We start from the raw sequence: 20,553 nt of genomic DNA, 5'->3' as shown, positions 1-20,553 counted from the left end.
ATATTTTTTTTTTTTTTTATATATATATTTTTTTTACATGATTCCCAATAATTTATTCACGATTTCTAGTATTTGTACAGGCTTTACATTTTTATTTCAATGTTGTAATTAGCAATTCATGTAATATTATCTTTGAAGCAGATGTGTTATGTGACAGCATTAATTACATTTAATGAGTAAAACTGGCTGTGCCTATAGTATTAGATTACACAACATTATAATATTATTTTCAAATTAATTTTTAAATGATTATTATTTAAAATTATTGTCCCCGGATTAGTAGGGTACTCATGTAATAGAGTAGCAGTGGCTGGGATAGATTTTAAATATCAATTCAACTTAAAAAGATGCAATCTAATCCTGTTTTCATCAAATAAGCCTGCTCCCGAGCAGGTTTAAGCTTACGGACCTGTTGCTATGACAGCAAGTCCAGGATGAGCTTCGAAGAACCAAATAATCCAAGATCATGCCAAATCGTCAACAATAAAATCCAGCTGAGTTAGCGACGTATGAAGAACGGACCCCTGTTGCGGTCTTTGATCTTGAAATTAGCTGATGATGAATAAAATGCAGCGCGCATCTGTTGTTTTCGTGTGATCTCGATCAAATTTGCATATAGTGCAGGAATTGAAGATCGGATTTATATCCATTTTGCGGAGACACATTTATGTGGCCAAGTGAAAATGGAACGTTTTAACAAATCAGATAGCTATCCGATCAGAGAAACCGCATGAAGTGACCAGGTGTAAACAGGCCCTTAGTGCTGTGATTTGGTACACAGTCCATTTTCCAACTTCTCCCTCATTTTCCATTCTAATAATATGACTATCGCCCGTTGGAGTCTCTCTTTGGTGAGGGTGTTTGAAGCTTCCACAAAGCCGTGGCTTATTTTAGCTCCACACCTGCTTTACTGCTACAAAGGGACATTCAGTGAGGAAGCAAACTCCTAGAAATATCGTTGACCTCAGCTCTCAGTTCTCATGGCAAAGAAGAGCATTTGTTGCTTTACATTTTTCCACTGACACTGATGTCAAAGGTTGATCGCTGTCCTATATAGCTCATATGTATCTCTTGAAACCACTTATGAAACATTTGTCCCAGTATTGTTTAAAATTAGGCTTATTATGTAATAATACCGTTTCTAAAGAGGTTTATTTTTAGCAGGAACTTAGATTAAATGTGGAATTTGAAGGCCAGGTGTCTGTCAGGCTTACTAAATTATAAATCAACAAGCTGCACTTTTCCATAAGACAGAGCACTGACCAAATCTGATGTAAAGGTGAAGTCTGTCATTTTTTTCTTCATGTCTCAGTTTTATATGCAGAGATGATTGTAAGATATGTCTGTGTTACCTTTAATTTTAGCATCATTAAATATCTCTGATACTGTTGAGTGACTAAATTGTGACTCATTTAAATTATGTCATGAATTTGATGTTTGATGATTCAACAGGTGCATTTCAGGATGTATTTTGTTAGTTAAAGCAATGCTTTGACCTATGATGTACTAGTTCTCATTAAAAACAGCACACCGGTTTATTAGCACTTTCTTTACTTTTATATGATTGTTGAGAGAAATTATGAAATTTTCAGATAAAAGTGTTTTCTTTCTCAATGATGACTTTGAAAACACACAGATAAGGAGGCTACGCGATACTCACATTTACAGTAGGCTAGCTGTTTTACATCTGAGAGCGAGCTGGTCATTTAACAAAAACAGATTTTACAAATATCCTATTACAGCTGTTTCAGTAAAAACAGCCTTTTTAATATCATTGTCATTTTGTACCATGTTTGGCTCCTTAAATCTTCTTGAATCCATGTTGTGATTAATTTGTGCGTAACACATTCTGAATGCTCATTTTTTTGTCTTGTGGTTCTGTCCTCAAAGGGATAGTTCATTCAGAAATGAAAATTGTCATTCAACTCGTATGACTTCATTTATTCAACAGAGCTCAAAGGGATGTAAAGATAGCATGTAGGGATGCTCATTTCGGTTTCCCGATCGACCGAACATTAACTGTTAGCCTAACTGATAGGCCTACTATAAGATTATTAATTTAGTAGGCCTATTAAAAAATATAGAATGGATGAGTGTCTGTGACCCATTACAAATAGCCTACAAAAATATTTATTTTTTCACGGGTTTATTTTAACATGTGCAAACAGCAGCAGGGTACAGAACAACAGAGCAACAACAGAACTCACACATAGTCAAATTATCACGCACCTGCAGCACTTCTGAGAACAAAGAAAAACTGAATAAAATAGTATAAATAAAAAGAATAAAATAAATAGGCCTACACGAAATATTTTTCACTTAAATAATTAACTAATTAAGATGACAAAACAAAAACACACACTAAATCCGCGCTTTGAAGAACTGCATGTTTTTTCTTCAGACATAAAAATAAATCGGTCTACCTGAGTGCACAACTTGTCTAATTTTTATTTAAAAAAATTAACATGTCGACGCTGTGTGGCATGTGGAGCGCAGCCTGTTCCACGACAGAAAACACCGGTTTCTGCAGCGTTGAGCCTTGTAGCCAATCACTGAAATATCTGTTGATTTCATGAACCCAATGGCCAATCAGAGGTGTTTACGTTAGAATCCACTCACCGCTCATAAAGCAGGAGTTTTGTTCAGTCAGTGTTTTGTTCAGTTTTGCTCACGCTCACGAATCCTCTCATTAGAAGAAACAAAATGTACACAGGAATGTAGAGCTTCATTGAATATAACCAAAGATTATAGAATACCCACGACGTGTCACTCGTGTAGTTCTAAATGGGGAAAAATGCAACGCTCAATATGGCCGCTCAACCGAAGGAAGCTCCGCCTTCTGAGAAAAAGAGCCAATCTCTAATCAGTAAAGTCATCGCGTCACTGCAGCTGCCGTTAGAAGTCCCGGTTGCTATAGAAACAGTCAGCGTTCTGAGACGTGCGCTTAGGACTGCACATGCGTGCACTGGCTGGTCTAGCCTGAAAAATAAGCTTTTTTAACGCTATTGGAGCATAAGAAACAACGTTTATGAGACAGTTGTTGTGACCCCTGTTGCGGTCTTTGATCTTGAAATTAGCTGATGATGAATAAAATGCAGCGCGCATCTGTTGTTTTCGTGTGATCTCGATCAAATTTGCATATAGTGCAGGAATTGAAGATCGGATTTATATCCATTTTGCGGAGACACATTTATGTGGCCAAGTGAAAATGGAACGTTTTAACAAATCAGATAGCTATCCGATCAGAGAAACCGCATGAAGTGACCAGGTGTAAACAGGCCCTTAGTGCTGTGATTTGGTACACAGTCCATTTTCCAACTTCTCCCTCATTTTCCATTCTAATAATATGACTATCGCCCGTTGGAGTCTCTCTTTGGTGAGGGTGTTTGAAGCTTCCACAAAGCCGTGGCTTATTTTAGCTCCACACCTGCTTTACTGCTACAAAGGGACATTCAGTGAGGAAGCAAACTCCTAGAAATATCGTTGACCTCAGCTCTCAGTTCTCATGGCAAAGAAGAGCATTTGTTGCTTTACATTTTTCCACTGACACTGATGTCAAAGGTTGATCGCTGTCCTATATAGCTCATATGTATCTCTTGAAACCACTTATGAAACATTTGTCCCAGTATTGTTTAAAATTAGGCTTATTATGTAATAATACCGTTTCTAAAGAGGTTTATTTTTAGCAGGAACTTAGATTAAATGTGGAATTTGAAGGCCAGGTGTCTGTCAGGCTTACTAAATTATAAATCAACAAGCTGCACTTTTCCATAAGACAGAGCACTGACCAAATCTGATGTAAAGGTGAAGTCTGTCATTTTTTTCTTCATGTCTCAGTTTTATATGCAGAGATGATTGTAAGATATGTCTGTGTTACCTTTAATTTTAGCATCATTAAATATCTCTGATACTGTTGAGTGACTAAATTGTGACTCATTTAAATTATGTCATGAATTTGATGTTTGATGATTCAACAGGTGCATTTCAGGATGTATTTTGTTAGTTAAAGCAATGCTTTGACCTATGATGTACTAGTTCTCATTAAAAACAGCACACCGGTTTATTAGCACTTTCTTTACTTTTATATGATTGTTGAGAGAAATTATGAAATTTTCAGATAAAAGTGTTTTCTTTCTCAATGATGACTTTGAAAACACACAGATAAGGAGGCTACGCGATACTCACATTTACAGTAGGCTAGCTGTTTTACATCTGAGAGCGAGCTGGTCATTTAACAAAAACAGATTTTACAAATATCCTATTACAGCTGTTTCAGTAAAAACAGCCTTTTTAATATCATTGTCATTTTGTACCATGTTTGGCTCCTTAAATCTTCTTGAATCCATGTTGTGATTAATTTGTGCGTAACACATTCTGAATGCTCATTTTTTTGTCTTGTGGTTCTGTCCTCAAAGGGATAGTTCATTCAGAAATGAAAATTGTCATTCAACTCGTATGACTTCATTTATTCAACAGAGCTCAAAGGGACGTAAAGATAGCATGTAGGGATGCTCATTTCGGTTTCCCGATCGACCGAACATTAACTGTTAGCCTAACTGATAGGCCTACTATAAGATTATTAATTTAGTAGGCCTATTAAAAAATATAGAATGGATGAGTGTCTGTGACCCATTACAAATAGCCTACAAAAATATTTATTTTTTCACGGGTTTATTTTAACATGTGCAAACAGCAGCAGGGTACAGAACAACAGAGCAACAACAGAACTCACACATAGTCAAATTATCACGCACCTGCAGCACTTCTGAGAACAAAGAAAAACTGAATAAAATAGTATAAATAAAAAGAATAAAATAAATAGGCCTACACGAAATATTTTTCACTTAAATAATTAACTAATTAAGATGACAAAACAAAAACACACACTAAATCCGCGCTTTGAAGTGTTTTTTGTTTTTTCTTCAGACATAAAAATAAATCGGTCTACCTGAGTGCACAACTTGTCTAATTTTAAAAATTAACAATTAACATGTCGACGCTGTGTGGCATGTGGAGCGCAGCCTGTTCCACGACGCCTTGTAGCCAATCACCGAAATATCTGTTGATTTCATGAACGCAATGGCCAATCAGAGGTGTTTACGTTAGAATCCACTCACCGCTCATAAAGCAGGAGTTTTGTTCAGTCAGTGTTTTGTTCAGTTTTGCTCACGCTCACGAATCCTCTCATTAGAAGAAACAAAATGTACACAGGAATGTAGAGCTTCATTGAATATAACCAAAGATTATAGAATACCCACGACGTGTCACTCGTATAGTTCTAAATGGGGAAAAATGCAACGCTCAATATGGCCGCTCAACCGAAGGAAGCTCCGCCTTCTGAGAAAAAGAGCCAATCTCTAATCAGTAACACTGGTAGTTTGGTGGTTTTGCCTTTTATACTTTCTTTTAAATCCGTGGTCTCAAACTCAATTCCTGGAGGGCCGCAGCTCTACACAGTTTAGCTCCAACCAGCTCCAACTCACACTTGCTTGGAAGTTTCTAGTAATCCTAAAGAACTTGATTAGCTGGATCAGGTGTGTTTGATTAGGGTTGGAGCTAAACTGTGCAGAGCCAAAGACAATAGATATACAAAGACGGTTCACTCCTGTACTTATGAATGGGAGAAACTGCAACGTGCAACATGGCGGAATAATCCCGCCTTCTAAATGCAAGAGCCAATCACTGATTGCTATAGTCATCGCGTCACTGCAGCTGCCGTTAGAAGTCCCGGTTGCTATAGAAACAGTCAGCGTTCTGAGACGTGCGCTTAGGACTGCACATGCGTGCACTGGCTGGTCTAGCCTGAAAAATAAGCTTTTTTAACGCTATTGGAGCATAAGAAACAACGTTTATGAGACAGTTGTTGTCAGATTTCATTGGTGATTTCAAATATGAAATTTAATCGTGAGCTTGGCGAACAGTTTTGGAGAATTCAGTGTTTCCCCATTCAAAGAGATAGGAGCTGCACTTGCGAGTGACATGACTTGCCTTAAAGGGACTTTGATATAACGGAACTTTGTGAGACCGCGAAGAACTGAGATGAGTGACAGCTCTTTGATTTTCCAAGCTGTTTAACTTACTTGCAAACTTCCAAGTTTGCAAGTAAATAATGGGCTAATTTTAATTTTTGGGTGAACTATCCCTTTAAGTGAAAGTGGAGCAGGTGTGGCACATGTGGTTGCAGCATCGCACCCGTGAGTTAACAAATAATATATAAATAATATCTTTAACAATGCAGCAAACTTAATTTAAGCCTTTATTAACTCTCAAATTATTTGAAGATTGTGTTGGCATATTTGATGTACAGTTCTTTTGCATTATAGCCTATAGAAGAAATAAAAGTCACATGAGTTTGGAACTACATGACAGTCTAATAATGATGATAGCCAGAAATGAACTGTCCCTTGTTTTGAGAGACAGGTGACTGAAATGTAATGTTTTTGAATAAAAAGAAAGAAAGAAACAAAGAAAGAAAGAAAGAGAATGAATGAATTAATTTGTTTTACTATTTTAGAAAAATAGTAATCAAAAAATCTTACTGATCCCAAACTTTTGAACTGCCATGTATGTGTTATGGTTAAGTATTACAGATTTAAGCTCACTTTATTCCAATTTGTTTTGAAAGGTAAAGCTTCGCCTGCTTCTGTGTCTGTATGGAAATGTCTGCCTGGCTGATATTTGAACACTAGCGCTGAACTCTGCCCCAGCCAAATCCACACCTTAATCATTATTAAAGAGTCAGAAAACCTAGTGCAAATGAGAATACCATTACCATTCAACATGGGAAATGTTTAAGCTGTCCTGCACTATGGCTGCACGCGTGACTTGGCTTTTGTCCTGGGATTGACTCAGTCCCGTATGCATGAGTGCTCTGCGTCTGTTCCTCCAGTGCAGCAACATAAACCTCTTGGTTCTGCGTTTTCTCTGTTGCCTTTCATACCAGGTGAATATATGTTTGATGTGAGCTTTGAAGCTAATGCAGAGATATTGTGTCACCCTATGGGCCCTATGTACCACAGGGCAGATAACATGAAACATTTTGATGCATTAGAAGCCAGACAGTATGTACCTACAGCACACAGAATGTATTTACGCATTTAGTACAATAAATACAGGATAATATACATTATAAATGAGTCGTACAATATATACAAAATGTTAGGCATCTTCACAGCCGAGCCAAGGCTGCTCTGTGCCTGCTCAGAATTCAGTGTAAAAACTAGGGATGGGCGATACCACTTATTTTGTTTTCGATACGATACCGATATTTTTCAAGGCAGTATCGTCGATATCGATACGATACGATACTTCTGAACTAAACTTTTAAATTATGAAATTTATTAAATTACTAAGAGTAAAATGGGTAATGATAACCACTTAACTTTATGTTTAAAACACATTTTAACATTCAATACGCCTTAATTGTAATTTATTAGGTTATATTTTTGTTTACACATGGTTCAAATGTGTTTTTTATTTACACGATTCAAATCTACAAATACTACAGTTGAACTATGGTCACTTTAGTAAAACCATGGTTCATTATCATAAGGGACTGCCAGTGACAGGCTGTTGCATCCATAAAATGCAACCTTTTTGTTCTGACAGTGTATGATTTCTATTAACATTACAGAATAGAACATGATCTATATTATCTTTCAACGTTCAATTTAAATAAATGTAATTGTACAAACTATGTAGGCTACGATTTCAATTTGTTTATTGTGAAATAACTCAAACACATGTTTTTTTTTCTGTCCTCTGATAAGCATTGTTCAGGGCTGCTGTTCCCAAAAGCTTTAATGCTTTCTTATGATACTTTTGGGAAATGCAGCCCTGTTTGAATGTACTGTCAGAAGTGAGTGAACGCTCTTTTTGATGGATTGGTTCTGTCATATATCGTGATATAAATTTTGGCCATATCGTCCAGCCCTACTTGCAACATTTCAGTTCAAGTGAAAATGTTCAGATGAGCAGGAAAATATTTCTGTTCTACACAATTACTTGCGAACAAAGGTTATTCGTCCAATTCAATGCATTTGTACACATTATTATTATTTTAAATAAACAAAATCACTTGTAAATAAAACACACCTTAGTATCGATATTTTTAGTTTGAGTATCGATACTTTCGATACTCGCGTCAGTATCGATATATCGATACTTAGAATCGATACGTCCATCCCTAGTAAAAACGCAAAGCCAGACTAAATTATGCATGTTCTGACCCACCTCAACCCATATATCAAAGTATAGCTACGTGTAAATGAATTTATGCCACCTATAAGCAGTAATAAACAGTCTGTGTAAAGATGCCTGAACGCTGCTTCAGAATTACTTTTGTGCGACCTTAACAGTTAAGCATTAGACAAAAAGTTTCTCAAGACAGATAATAGATTGGCTAGGTGTTGTTTTGTAGTTGCTATGATATTCTGGGTTGTTGCTAGGAGGTTGCTATGTTGCTATACTGTTGCTGGGATGTTTTGGGTGTTTGCTATGCATTTTTTATAGGGTGTTCTGGCAGATTGCTAGTGTGTTGCTATGCGTTTGTTAAGGTATTCTGGGTAGTTGCTAGGTTGTTGCTATGTGGTTGCAAAAGTGTTTTGAGTGCTTGCTAGGTAATTACTAGGGTGTTCCTGTGTAGTTGCTACAGTGTTCTGGGTGGTTTGCTAGGGTGGTGCTATGCAGGGTGTTCTGAGTGGTTTCTAGGAGGTTGCTAGGATGTTGCTATGTGCTTGCTAGGGTGTTTTGGGTGGTTGTTACTAAGCAGTTGCTAGATTGCTCTGGATGGTTGCTACTGGCTTTACCGGTTTAAAGGGGGAAACATTATAAATAAAAGGGAAATAACTTTCTTCGGAAAGGGTTCATTAACATTTTTTTTTTATGTTACCTCTGTATAAATATTGTTTATAAGCACAGCTCTGCTTTGTTTACTGGGGTAGCCATGGTAACTGCTGTATTTCTGCTTGTCCTCAAGTGCATTTTCATTCAGCCCGTCTGCCATTTTTATTGCTGTCAGTGTTGTAAACAGTAACCGTTTTATGGAAAATAATAACAATTCGGATAATAAGGTATCTAGAATTATTTTTCTATTTGATTCATAGATTAAGTACCGTATTGGCCCGAATATAAGACGACCCTGATTTGGCGCAACCTATTGTTGTGGGTGTATTATTGACCTGTCAAAGTCTAGACCCTGAATATAAGACGACCGCGTTTTTTCAGATGTATTTCCAAGAAAAAAACATTGTCTTCTATTCGGGTCAATAAGGTATTTCACATGAATCTCATATGCACACAGGGTTTTTTTGGCCTGTTTTCTGAGGGTTTATTAATTTTAGACTAGTCGTAGCGCACATCCCTAGTTGCTATGCAGTTTAAATAAAATATCATTATCGTAAAAAAAACAAAAAATGTGAAAGTGTACATTAAAGAAAAACATGTATAGGAATAAGTATTGTACAGAAATTATTAACAGAATCATAATCTGATGTAATGTAATTGCACAAAATAAAACATTTAAAGCACTGCCATTTGAAGAAGCTTAAGTGTCTGTATACTTTCATGGAGCTACTGTAGATAATGTAAATGGCTCATGTGTTACTTCATCATGCTCTTTTGTTTAGCAGCTGGATATAAATATCATCTGGGGGCTTATGTGTACTACTGGTCACATATCAGCACAACTATCCACTGTCTCACCTCCACTTGTCTTTGCATAACACCCATCTACAGTCTCCTTCCCTTTGCAGTTTTTCCATCACCTTATTTCGGTTTCATATTTCCATTTTTCCATTGAGTCAGAGATGCACCATCCTTCCACAGTGAACATACAGAGCATGTAGTCAAACCGCTGATCAGTGTAATCTTTAAACAAGATTTGTGTCTAACCATGCAGTATTTACCATCAACACATTTACATACACAAACAAGAATGAGTTCACAACATTCAGCTTGTTTTTTGTTGCTGTTTGGTATAAATGGTTCCCACGGTCATTGAAAACAGAGAAATGGCAGGGGATTTTAAAACTCTCTTGTCCAGGCCTGGAAAATCATGAAAAAATGTAATATAGCATGTATACTATATATAATATATATAGTAGTAGTTCTGATAACCACCATAAAAATATTACAGGTGGTACAATAGAAAGGCATATGATGAATCAGAGTACACAGCTAGGGTGTTCTGGATGGTTGCTGTGTGCTAGAGTATTTTGGGTGGCATACACACAAAGACAAAACACCATCAGGATAACACACGACACCATGTAATGTAGCAATTGCAAAAATCCCAGGGATTTCTATAGGAATGTCATTTTACTTTGTTTCACTGTAAATTATATGGTAGTTCACTTGGGGCAAAAATGACAGTATTTTACAGTAAAATGACATAAAATACAATGCTAAACCATTTATAGTTTTTTATGGTTGGGTTACTTACAATTAACCAATTGACAGGTTTTTACCATTTTCTGGAATCTTTTTTTACTGCTTTTCACTGTAAATTATATAGTAATTCACTTGTAAAAAAAAAACATACATTTGACAGTATTTTACTGTAAAATTACATATAATGTCATGTTAAACAGTTTACTGATTTTAACCGTATATGATAAGCTTACTTGGTTAACCAGTTAACAGGTTTTTAACAAGTTTTTACCATTTTCTCTGCTAATGTCCTTTTACTGTAAATTATATGGTAATTCACTTGGAAAGCCATAAATTTGACAGTATTTAATAAGTAAAATGACATATAATGTGATGTTAAACATTTACAGTTTTTCGCCATGTATGGTAAGGTTAACAACCATTTTTACAGTTTGGGAACCAGGAACTGCACCTGATACCAAAACTATTTCACAATAATCTGACTACTGTAGTCAGGTTATTGTGAAATACTTTTGGTGTCAGGTGAAACAGATGAGACTTTGTGCAGTAGGAACGTCACATTGTCAAATAATGGTAATGAATGATATTAAAAATGTTTAAATGTTTAAATGACATATTAATGGAAAAGTGAGAGACAATAGGATTGCCCAGGCCTCGTGGAAACATGCTGGAGGGAGAGATGATGATGTTGGACTGCGGCCCATAGCTGAATGATGTCATGAGTTTCCAGTTCCTCATTAGGATTAGTCAGCAATGAAGAGTGAGAGACAGACAAACAGAGAGAAAGAGAGGAATGAAGGGAGGGGCTGAAGGTTAGGAATGTAAAGAGAGAGAGGAAGAGGCGGGGAATGTAAAGAGAGAGAGGAAGAGGTGCTCAACACTATCAGCTCTGCTATAAGCAGCAGCAGATAAACCTGCGAGTAAAGCCGTGACCTCACAGCACTGCTGATTGCGCGCTAGAAACTTCTGCTGGCACGTGAGGTGAAGTAATCGCATGTAATTTGCACGGGCTTCATTACAGAGTTTCTCGTTCTACTGAAACTGAATTATGCATCTTAAGACTACAAAGTGCAACAGCTACTGCCTGGTGGCCACACCGGTGGACCATGAGACATTCAGTCGACCACAGATTCGGGTAAGACTGTTCATTAATGACGTGGTCAAGTCCAGGTTTATTGACATTCGGATGCGTTTCTCTTTCAGGTTCTGGTGCTAATTTACATTAAACTAAGCATTGCATTGTTTTGTTGTTGTTTTTGCTTTTACATTTGGTCTTCCACAAGGTTAAAGATTTGGTTTATTTCATACTTAGGACGCTAATGCCTAAACTATAATCTGGCCATGTTGGTCTGCTGATCTTCAGTTCTTACTTTTCCAGCTCTCCTGTTTTTAATGGCCTGTTTGCTATAGAGACTACCTGGCTGCAACAAAAGGATTAGAGGCCTGAAGCTTGAAACAGAATGCTTTGATTACATGTTTTAATCAGTTGATTTGTGTTATTGAGTTTGGGGTTCGTATAATTTTTTTAATTATTATTAAAGAAACTAATACTTTAATTCAGCAAGGATGCATTAAAATGATCAAAATATTTCTTTCTATTTCAAATAAATGCTGTTCTTTTGAAATTTCTATTCATCATTGAATCCTGAAAAATAAACTGATTCACATTTTCCACAAAAATATGAAGCAGCACAACTGTTTTCGGTATTTATAATAATCAGAAATGTTTCTTGAGCAGCAAATCAGCACATTAGAATGATTTCTAAACGATCATGTGACTCAGAAGACTGGAGTAATGATGCTGAAAATTCAGCTTTGAGCATTTTAAATTCAGCATTTTAAATTGTAAAAAATATTTCACAGTATTACTGCTTTTGTTGTATTTTTGATCAAATAAATGCAGCTTTGGTGAGCAGAAGAGACTTTTTTAAAAACATCAAAAATCTTTTGATGACCCCAAACTTTTGAATAGTAGAGTATGTTGGACCTCATTCATGAAATTCAAGCGGAATGAATTTGTCTAAATGAAAATTCTTCACATTAAATAACATCCCACATGCTGCTGTAGCTAGCAAGAAATCCAATATTTAGTGAGATGACAGAAATGTTACTGTCTTAATAAATATTGAATTTCTTGCTTGCAACAGCAGTGCCCTGTTAAAGAAATCAACTTAAACCAGCCTAAGGTGGTTTGCTGGTTTTACCTGGCCAGGCTTTTTTTTTCCAATAGGATTTTTTCTTTGTTTGGTCATAAAATCATTGTTATGTAAATGAACATGTTCAGTTCAATCTACGCAAGTTTTACTTTTACTCGGTTTTCATGATTGAGGCCCGTAGGTTGTTTTCTTTCATACATGATGTTCAAAACCCTTTTGTAAATAGTGTTTCATGGACGAAATTACGTAGTTTTCTGTATTTCTCCATCAAATGCAAGTGTGATTGTCTAGTTTCATCTCCGTCCCATTATTTGACATGTTTTTCCTCTTTTTGCATTATCAGGAGCAGTTTGAGGCTTTGTTCCGTGCGTTTGATCCAGGCACGTCCTTCCAATTCTTTAAAAGCTTCAGACGGGTTCGGATCAACTTCACCGATGTGTTGGCAGCAGCCGAGGCCAGAGTCAAACTCCATAAGAGTGAGTTCAATGGAAAGGAGATGCGTCTGTATTTTGCTCAGGTAAATAACCCTAACAAAGAAGTATTACGTGGTACTCCAAGTTACTCTAAAAACTAGCATGATACTTTTTGTTTAGTGATGAAAACTGTTTATTAATTATATAGTCTTACAAACAAAGATTCATGGTCTTGCATCTTAAAGGAATAGTTCACCCAAAAAATTAAATTAGTTAAAAATGTACTCACCCTCAGGCCGTCCAAGATGTAGATGAGTTTGTTTCTTTATCAAATTTGTAGAACTGTAGCATTACATCATTTGCTCATCAGTGGATCATCTGCAGTGAATGGGTGCCGTCAGAATGAGAGTACATACAGCTGATAAAAACATCACAATAATCCACACGACTCCATCAATTAACATCGTGTGAGGCCAAAAAAGCTGCATGTTTGTAAGAAACAAATCCATAATTATAATGTTTTAACTTTAAAACTTTGTCCATAATTCGAGTCCATAGTCCATAATAATGCTTCCTCTAGTGAGAAAGTTGTCTCGTCTGAATCCGGAGAGAAATATGCACAGATCAAGCACCATTTACAAGCCAAAATAGTCCAGAAAAGCTCTAAACAAATATGTGGGTGGATTTTGATGTGAGAGGACAACAGGGGATGGACTTCTTCACTAGAGGAAACGTTATTATAGATTATGAACTCATATTTTAGCCAGAAGTGGCGGATAATGATGGATTTGTTTCCTACAAACATGCAGCTTTTCACTTCACAAGATGTTAATTGATGGACTGGAGTCGTGTGTAGTGGTCGACCGATATATCGCCATGGCCGATATATCGGCCGATATTTGGCATTTTTCAAATATCGGCATCGGCCGGTAAGTTTTTCTGTTTGGTCGATGCGTTCGAGGCTGGACTTTTATTTTGACGGCACGACTGACTTTTATTTTGACGCCGCCGAGAACGGCAGCACCTGAGCATACAGTGCTCACATTAATTTCTCTCTCTTGTTTGCTGTCGTCGTTAACAGCTCTGTCTAATAATCTGTTAAACAAAGGAATTAAAATGTATACAAAGTATTTTATTAGTAGTAATAGAAAGGCAAACATTATAATACTTTCTCGTTTGCCGTCAGCATTCAGCAAATACACATTTATATAATTTAAACAAATCTTTGAATGAATAATGAACATTTAATTTCGCAAACCTTGCAAACTTAGTCGAATCCAGCTGTAAGATCGTGTGAAGTGTGCATTTGTATCCTGCATGATCGTGTGTTCTCTGCGTGAAGGTCGGTCCGTGTGAATTGAATGCTGACAGGAGGAGAGTTCAGCTTTACTGAAGACGCGCGATCGTTAACTCGTGATTTCAAATTATGCTGTGCTTTATGCATTTGCCCACTGTCATATTCATGTAATTTTCACTGTGTGCTGCATGTAAAATGAGTGTTACCTTGGCTTTATTTGAAAAAAAATATGATTCCCAATGCACACAAACTTCCCAGAATACTGAGTGCCCTGTTGGTTACAGTGTTTACTTCCTTTTTAATTATATTTTTATTAAATATTTATTTATTTGTGAAAAATACTTTGTCATCTAAAGTATAAGTATGTTTATTTTACACATATTTTTTTTTAATCAATTTTCAAATTATTTCAAATTTCTTGAATATTAATTAAAATAAATAAAATTATATCGGCCACCCTGCTTTTCAAGATATCGGCATCGGCTGTCAAAAAACACATATCGGTCGACCACTAGTCGTGTGGATTATTGTGATGATGTTATCAGTTGTTTGGACTCTCATTCTGACGGCACCCATTCACTGCAGAGGATCCATTGGTGAGCAAGTGATGCAATGCTACATTTCTCCGAATCTGTTCAGATGAAGAAACAAACCCATCTACATCTTGGATGGTCTGAGGTTGAGTACATTTAAATTTTTTTGGTTTGATTCTAGGGGTGCAACGGATCGTACGTAGTTGATCCGTGATCCGTACGGATCAGGCTGCACGGTTCGGCACGCATGTGATTCGCGAATTAACTGTTAAGTTAACCATCATAGAGTTAAAGTTTATCATTTGCACATGTTTTGTCTTGCCAGTTTACACATTCAAGCAGTTTTAACTCACGCACTTGTTTTCTGTGCGCTCAGCCGCTGCCGCACACACCCGAAGCGCGCACATGCAGAGAGACACCTCGTGAACAGCGAATTGATTCCTCTTTCACATACACACAAAGTTATGTTAAAATACCCGTTTTGGCAAGTATTGTAGTAAACACAGTCGGTTATGTCTTAAGTGAACGTAAACAGCTGAGAAGAAAAACGGATGTGTGTCAGTATTATGTCCATGCATCTGGTCTTAAAGAGACAGCACCCAATAAATACCTGTTTCTCTCTGCTAATCATATAACACCACAGCTCTAACAAAGATTAATCTGTATTTAACTTGTGCAGTGAGCACTATTGTGTTATTTTACACTTTATTATTATATTTCTGCACCTGAATGCTACTGTTACTGACTTCATTTGTAACTGTGTTTTGTTGAATTCATCTATGCTTGTAATTTGTGTAATTGTTCTTGTTTAACTTTATTAGTTAAGCTTGTAGTTTTTGCTGTGGTATAGAAGTACTTATGCATCTGTTTAGATAAGAGATCGCTCGTTTCTCTGTCCTGTTCACGTGTGTTTTTGTTCGGGAGGTTTTGTACTCGTTCAGAAGATGTGTAATAGTGCCTCCGAGTGTATAACAGTGAAAACACAGAAAGCCGTAAAAACTCATCTTTGGCGGGGAAGCATTTTCTTGTAAAAGACGAGATAACTCGTCAATGGAAGGGGAAAGAGGTAAAGTAAGCTTACACCAAATTTTTTTTTTTTTGCTGATCCGAAAAATTATCCAATCCTTGACTCAAAATCCGTAATATGATCCGAACCGTGAGTTTTGTGATCCGTTGCACCACTATTTGATTCTCATGAATGCATGAACTATAAACATTTATACAACAGTTCTTTCTGGTTCTCGAATCTGATTGGCTGAGATGAGTGCGATATTCAAGTGATATCAGAACACCAATCGTTTAACCATTTGTATCACTCCGCTTGCGGTATTTCTCACAGCGAGTGTCATGGAGGACGCCCAAATCCACTATAATTTAATAAATAATACTGTTTTTGTGTCACAGAATGTAATTTTAAGATTTACACAAGAATGTACGTTTAGACTTCAAATATGCAGTTTGATAATAAAGATAATGTCTATTTGAAAATCTGCTTCAACATTTTCGGAGATGAGCTCCAGGGCATCAGCGGCCATTCAACACTCATGAACCAGCAGAGAGCAGCCTCACCTCGGCCAGTTCTTCTAGAATTTGATGTCTCTGATGTCTCTATAGTGGTTAAACATGAGATATATATATTTTTTTTTTGAAAAACGGGCAGTCTTTGGTCTCATTAATCTATTATTTGTTCCAGAGCAAATAGTTTTGGCTAGGGTGCCTGGGGGGTGGGGTTGAGGGGATGCCGTGGCGTGGCTTAAATAATTGACGTGTTCACAGCCATACAACTATGTTATTGAACTTTAATACATAAAGTTTGCAAAAACGCACACAATGAATGGTGACTGTAGAAAGCAAAAGGCGAATCCCGGACATTTTGAGCAATTTAGAAATCCCGGTCGGACACTTTTTTTTTTTTTTTGGTCCAAAAAGAGGACATGTTGAGGAAAAAGAAGACATGGTCACCCTAAGTTTTGACTGAGGGCAAAATCTCGTCACGTTATTTGCTATGTAATTTTAAAGGGATAGTTCACCCAAAAATGAAAATTACCCCATGATTTACTCACCCTCAAGGCATCCTAGGTGTATATGACTTCCTTCTTTCAGACAAATCCAATTAGAGTTATATTTAAAAATGTCCTGGCTCTTCCAAGTTTATAATGGCAGTGAATGGGTGCTAGAGATTACGGTTTATAAAGTTTTAAATATGGATATTTTTCTTACAAAAACACATTGATTTGCTTCAGGAGGCCTTTATTCACCCCATTCCCCCCTGTGAGACCATGTGGGACACTTTTTATGATGTATGGATAGGCTTTATTGGACTTCTTTTGGACTATTGAAACATAACACCCATTCACTGCCATTATAAAGTTTGGAAGAGCCAGAACATTTTAATATAACTAATTGGATTTGTCTGAAAGAAGAAAGTCATATACACCTAGGATGCCTTAAGAGTGAGTAAATCATGGGGTAATTTTCATTTTTGGGTGAACTATCCCTTTAATGCTATATATCAGAGCGCTGCCTTTGTACTAGTTTTGACTGAATTGCCTAGCTTGCAAAATTTTATGAAAGCTGTTGTTGTTTATTAAATATTATTCAGTTACATCATTCCACCATTAGATGGCGAGTGAGTCAACAGTAAAGAATTTGATATTGAAAGAGACTGAAACAGGGTTGTAAACAAGACAGTTATTTTTACTTTCTACAACAGCTTGTATGACGCAGCCGACATATGCAGTGAGCAACGCTGTCATCGGAAATCAACCAGATGAAAGGATAGTACGACAAAGATATCGCTTTCCTCAGCGGACATTCAAACTAATGTTTTATGCTGAATATGAGATTGAGCTGAAGAATGAATGCTGTATCAGATGCAGGTAATCACACTCGCTCAGTCCATCTCTCATAATACTCGACTCAACATAATACGCTGCTTTTAATACAGTAATTCAAGCTTTCAATAAAGCAACTCAATGTTCCTTCGTTACTAGTTCTGAAGTGACGTTTTCTAATTAGTAACGGATCTTGAACAGCTGTTGAACTGTCAAACTGAGATTTGAATCTGTGGCGGAAGGAAGTAGTTCTGCACAAAAGAGAGGTTTTAAAGACATTTCGTTGTTGTTCCTTTTCTATTTTACATTCTCGTGTGGTCGAACTGTTGTATAAACGCAATATCACACACTCGTAGCCGTGCGATATGGCTGTATATCGGCACACTGTGATTACCTACAACCGAATCACAGCCATGCTGATATACAGCCATATCGCACGACTACTTGTGTGATATTGCTCATGTATATCTTGAGTGCAATGTGAGTCACTTTGGATAAAACTATCTGAAATATAAATGCAAATGTTTTGTCTCTTTCTGATTTTTTTTTTGTTTCCTCCATTTATTTCTCTTCTACCATACAGTCGGTACATATCGGCAGTCCTCGCCTTGAGCCTCCTAAACCAGAGAAGCAGTTCCTCATCTCTCCTCCGGCGTCACCCCCTGTAGGCTGGGCACAGTCGCAGGACGCTATGCCAGTCGTCAACTATGACCTGCTGTGTGCCGTGTCTAAACTAGGACCAGGTATAACCTATTTACCTCATTTCCATGGTATACTTTGAGACTGAAAGCCTTTTTGAGTCCTGAACTATATATATCAACAACATATGCAGTCAGTAAGGGTCAGTAAGATTTTTTATAATACTTTTATGCAGCGATGATACATTAAATTTATCAAAAGTGTCAGTAAATCCATTTACACTGTTGACCAGTGTAAGTTTGGAATAATTAACCAAGGCTGCGTTTATTTGATAAAAAATACAGTAAAAAAGTGAAATATTATTACAATTTAAAATACCCGTTTTCTCTGTGAATATATTGTAAAATGTCAGCATTGTCATCATCATTGCTCCAGTCTTCAGCGTCACATGATCCTTCAGAAATCTTTGTAATATGCTGAATTGCTGCTCAAGAAACATTTCTGATTATTATCAATGTTGAAAACAGTTGTGCTGCTTTGTATTTTTGTGGAAAGCATTTTATTTTTCAGGATTAGTTGATGAATAGAAGGTTCAAAAGAACATTTATTTGAAATAGAAATCATTTGTAACCTTACAAATGTTTTGACTTTCAGTTTTGATCAATTTAAGCGTCCTTGCTGAACAAAAGTAATTTCTTTTTTCAATGTTAGTGCATTACATTTTCCACAAAAATATGAAGCAGCACAACTGTTTCCAAAATTGATAATAATCAGAAATGTTTCTTGAGCAGCAAATCAGCATATTAGAATGATCTCAGAAGGATCATGTGACACTGAAGACTGGATTAATGATGCTGAAAATTCAGCTTTGCATCACAGAAATAAATAACATTTTACAATATATTCAAATAGAAAACAGCTATTTTAAATTGAAATATGTTTTCACAATATTAGTTTTACTGTATTTTTGATCAAATAAATGCAGCTTTGGTGAGCAGAAACTTTCAAAAACATAAAGAAATCTGTATCTGTACAATATTACTTGGTAGAACTTGCTGTGTTTCCGTAACGTGACGCTTGCATGCATTTTTAGGAGAGCAGTATGAGCTCCACACTGGAACCACCAACACACCCAGTGTGATCGTACACGTGTGCGAGGACGACAGCTCAGACGACGAAGATGAAACTGAAGAGAGCAGCAAACGCATGCGTCCCAAGATCATCCAGACCCGTCGCCCGGACTATGTCCCATCCGTGAACCAGTGAGCGGGTAATTCTGGGTCGTTTATTCTTCACAACCAACACGGGAATTACTAGGAAACATGCAGTCATGCAGTTCGTCATCCTCACCACCGGGGAGATCGGCGAGCATCAAATCCTCTTCCTAGTTAGTCAGGGAGTAGACCATCCTCATAATCTCGTGTTTCATTTCTTAACATCCATCTCTGATGGAGTCAGAGACTTTGAGGACTTGGGAGAGTTTCTCTTGTCTTATGAATGTCATTATTTGCTTGACGTCACAACTGTGTATTTTAATAATCCGAGAGAAAAGCAACAGAAAAATCTGATTTACAGAAGGTTTTTGTGTAGCACAAACAAACTGAACATTGTGTCTGAAGTGTGTATCATTCGGGGCCACTAACATATACTCATCGTCATCATGTATCGTCTCTACGTTTAGTCAGATAAGCACTCATACAGTCTTTGAAAAGTCATTATTATTGTTGCTGAAGTTCTTCACGAGCTCCTCCAAGTATTGTGCACTTTAAAAATAGAGCCTTATAATGTGGTAAACTGACAACAACATGAAGTACTTGTCTCTGTATATAGAGCACAACTGTGACTGCCGACATTTTCCGCCTTGAATAATGCAAGTATTTTTCCCATTCATTTTCTCCATCATTCACAACGTTTCATTTATGCAAAAAAAGTATTTGTAAATTGGTTAAAAAGACACTTGAACTAAACTGTGTACTTAAATTCTGTCAAACTAATCAATCCATGAATATTTGTGAATGACATAAATATGTTAAAATAATAAAAAATGACAGTCAATATTAATAAAATAAAATATTGACTATATATCATTGACTTTATGTATAAATAAAGTAAAAATATTGACTATACATTGAAAAAAAAAAACATTTTCACTCATAAATTCCTAGTAAATTTCTCAATTAAAAAGAAACCGCATACATTAAATGTGACATTCTGAAGTAGCAAAACTAAAAATTGTATTTTCTTATCAAATTTGCTCCAAAAATCTTTAATTATAACTTGCAGAAAAAAAGA

At 36.5% G+C, this 20,553-nt stretch overlaps 1 protein-coding gene across 2 annotated transcripts in view; it reads left to right on the top strand.

Moving 5' to 3' along the window:
* Positions 1-20,348, top strand: part of LOC107653682 (calcipressin-1-like) — a 24,994-nt gene extending 4,646 nt beyond the window's left edge. Inside the window, exons 1-4 of one of the 2 annotated variants that reach the window (XM_016440477.1) lie at positions 11,271-11,524; positions 12,889-13,062; positions 18,206-18,365; positions 19,355-20,348. In XM_016440477.1, the coding sequence (XP_016295963.1) occupies positions 11,438-11,524; positions 12,889-13,062; positions 18,206-18,365; positions 19,355-19,527 (594 nt within the window). In that variant the 5' untranslated portion in view covers positions 11,271-11,437 and the 3' untranslated portion in view covers positions 19,528-20,348. Of the gene's footprint in view, positions 1-11,270; positions 11,525-12,888; positions 13,063-18,205; positions 18,366-19,354 lie in introns of those variants that run through there. The other variant, XM_016440476.1, reaches the window with a different exon arrangement.
* The last annotated feature ends 205 nt before the right edge of the window (positions 20,349-20,553 follow it).

Source organism: Sinocyclocheilus anshuiensis, unplaced genomic scaffold (assembly GCF_001515605.1).
Source record: "Sinocyclocheilus anshuiensis isolate Anshui unplaced genomic scaffold, SAMN03320099.WGS_v1.1 scaffold175, whole genome shotgun sequence".
Taxonomy (NCBI): Eukaryota; Metazoa; Chordata; class Actinopteri; order Cypriniformes; family Cyprinidae; genus Sinocyclocheilus; species Sinocyclocheilus anshuiensis.
This window is presented reverse-complemented; position numbering and strand designations above follow the sequence as displayed.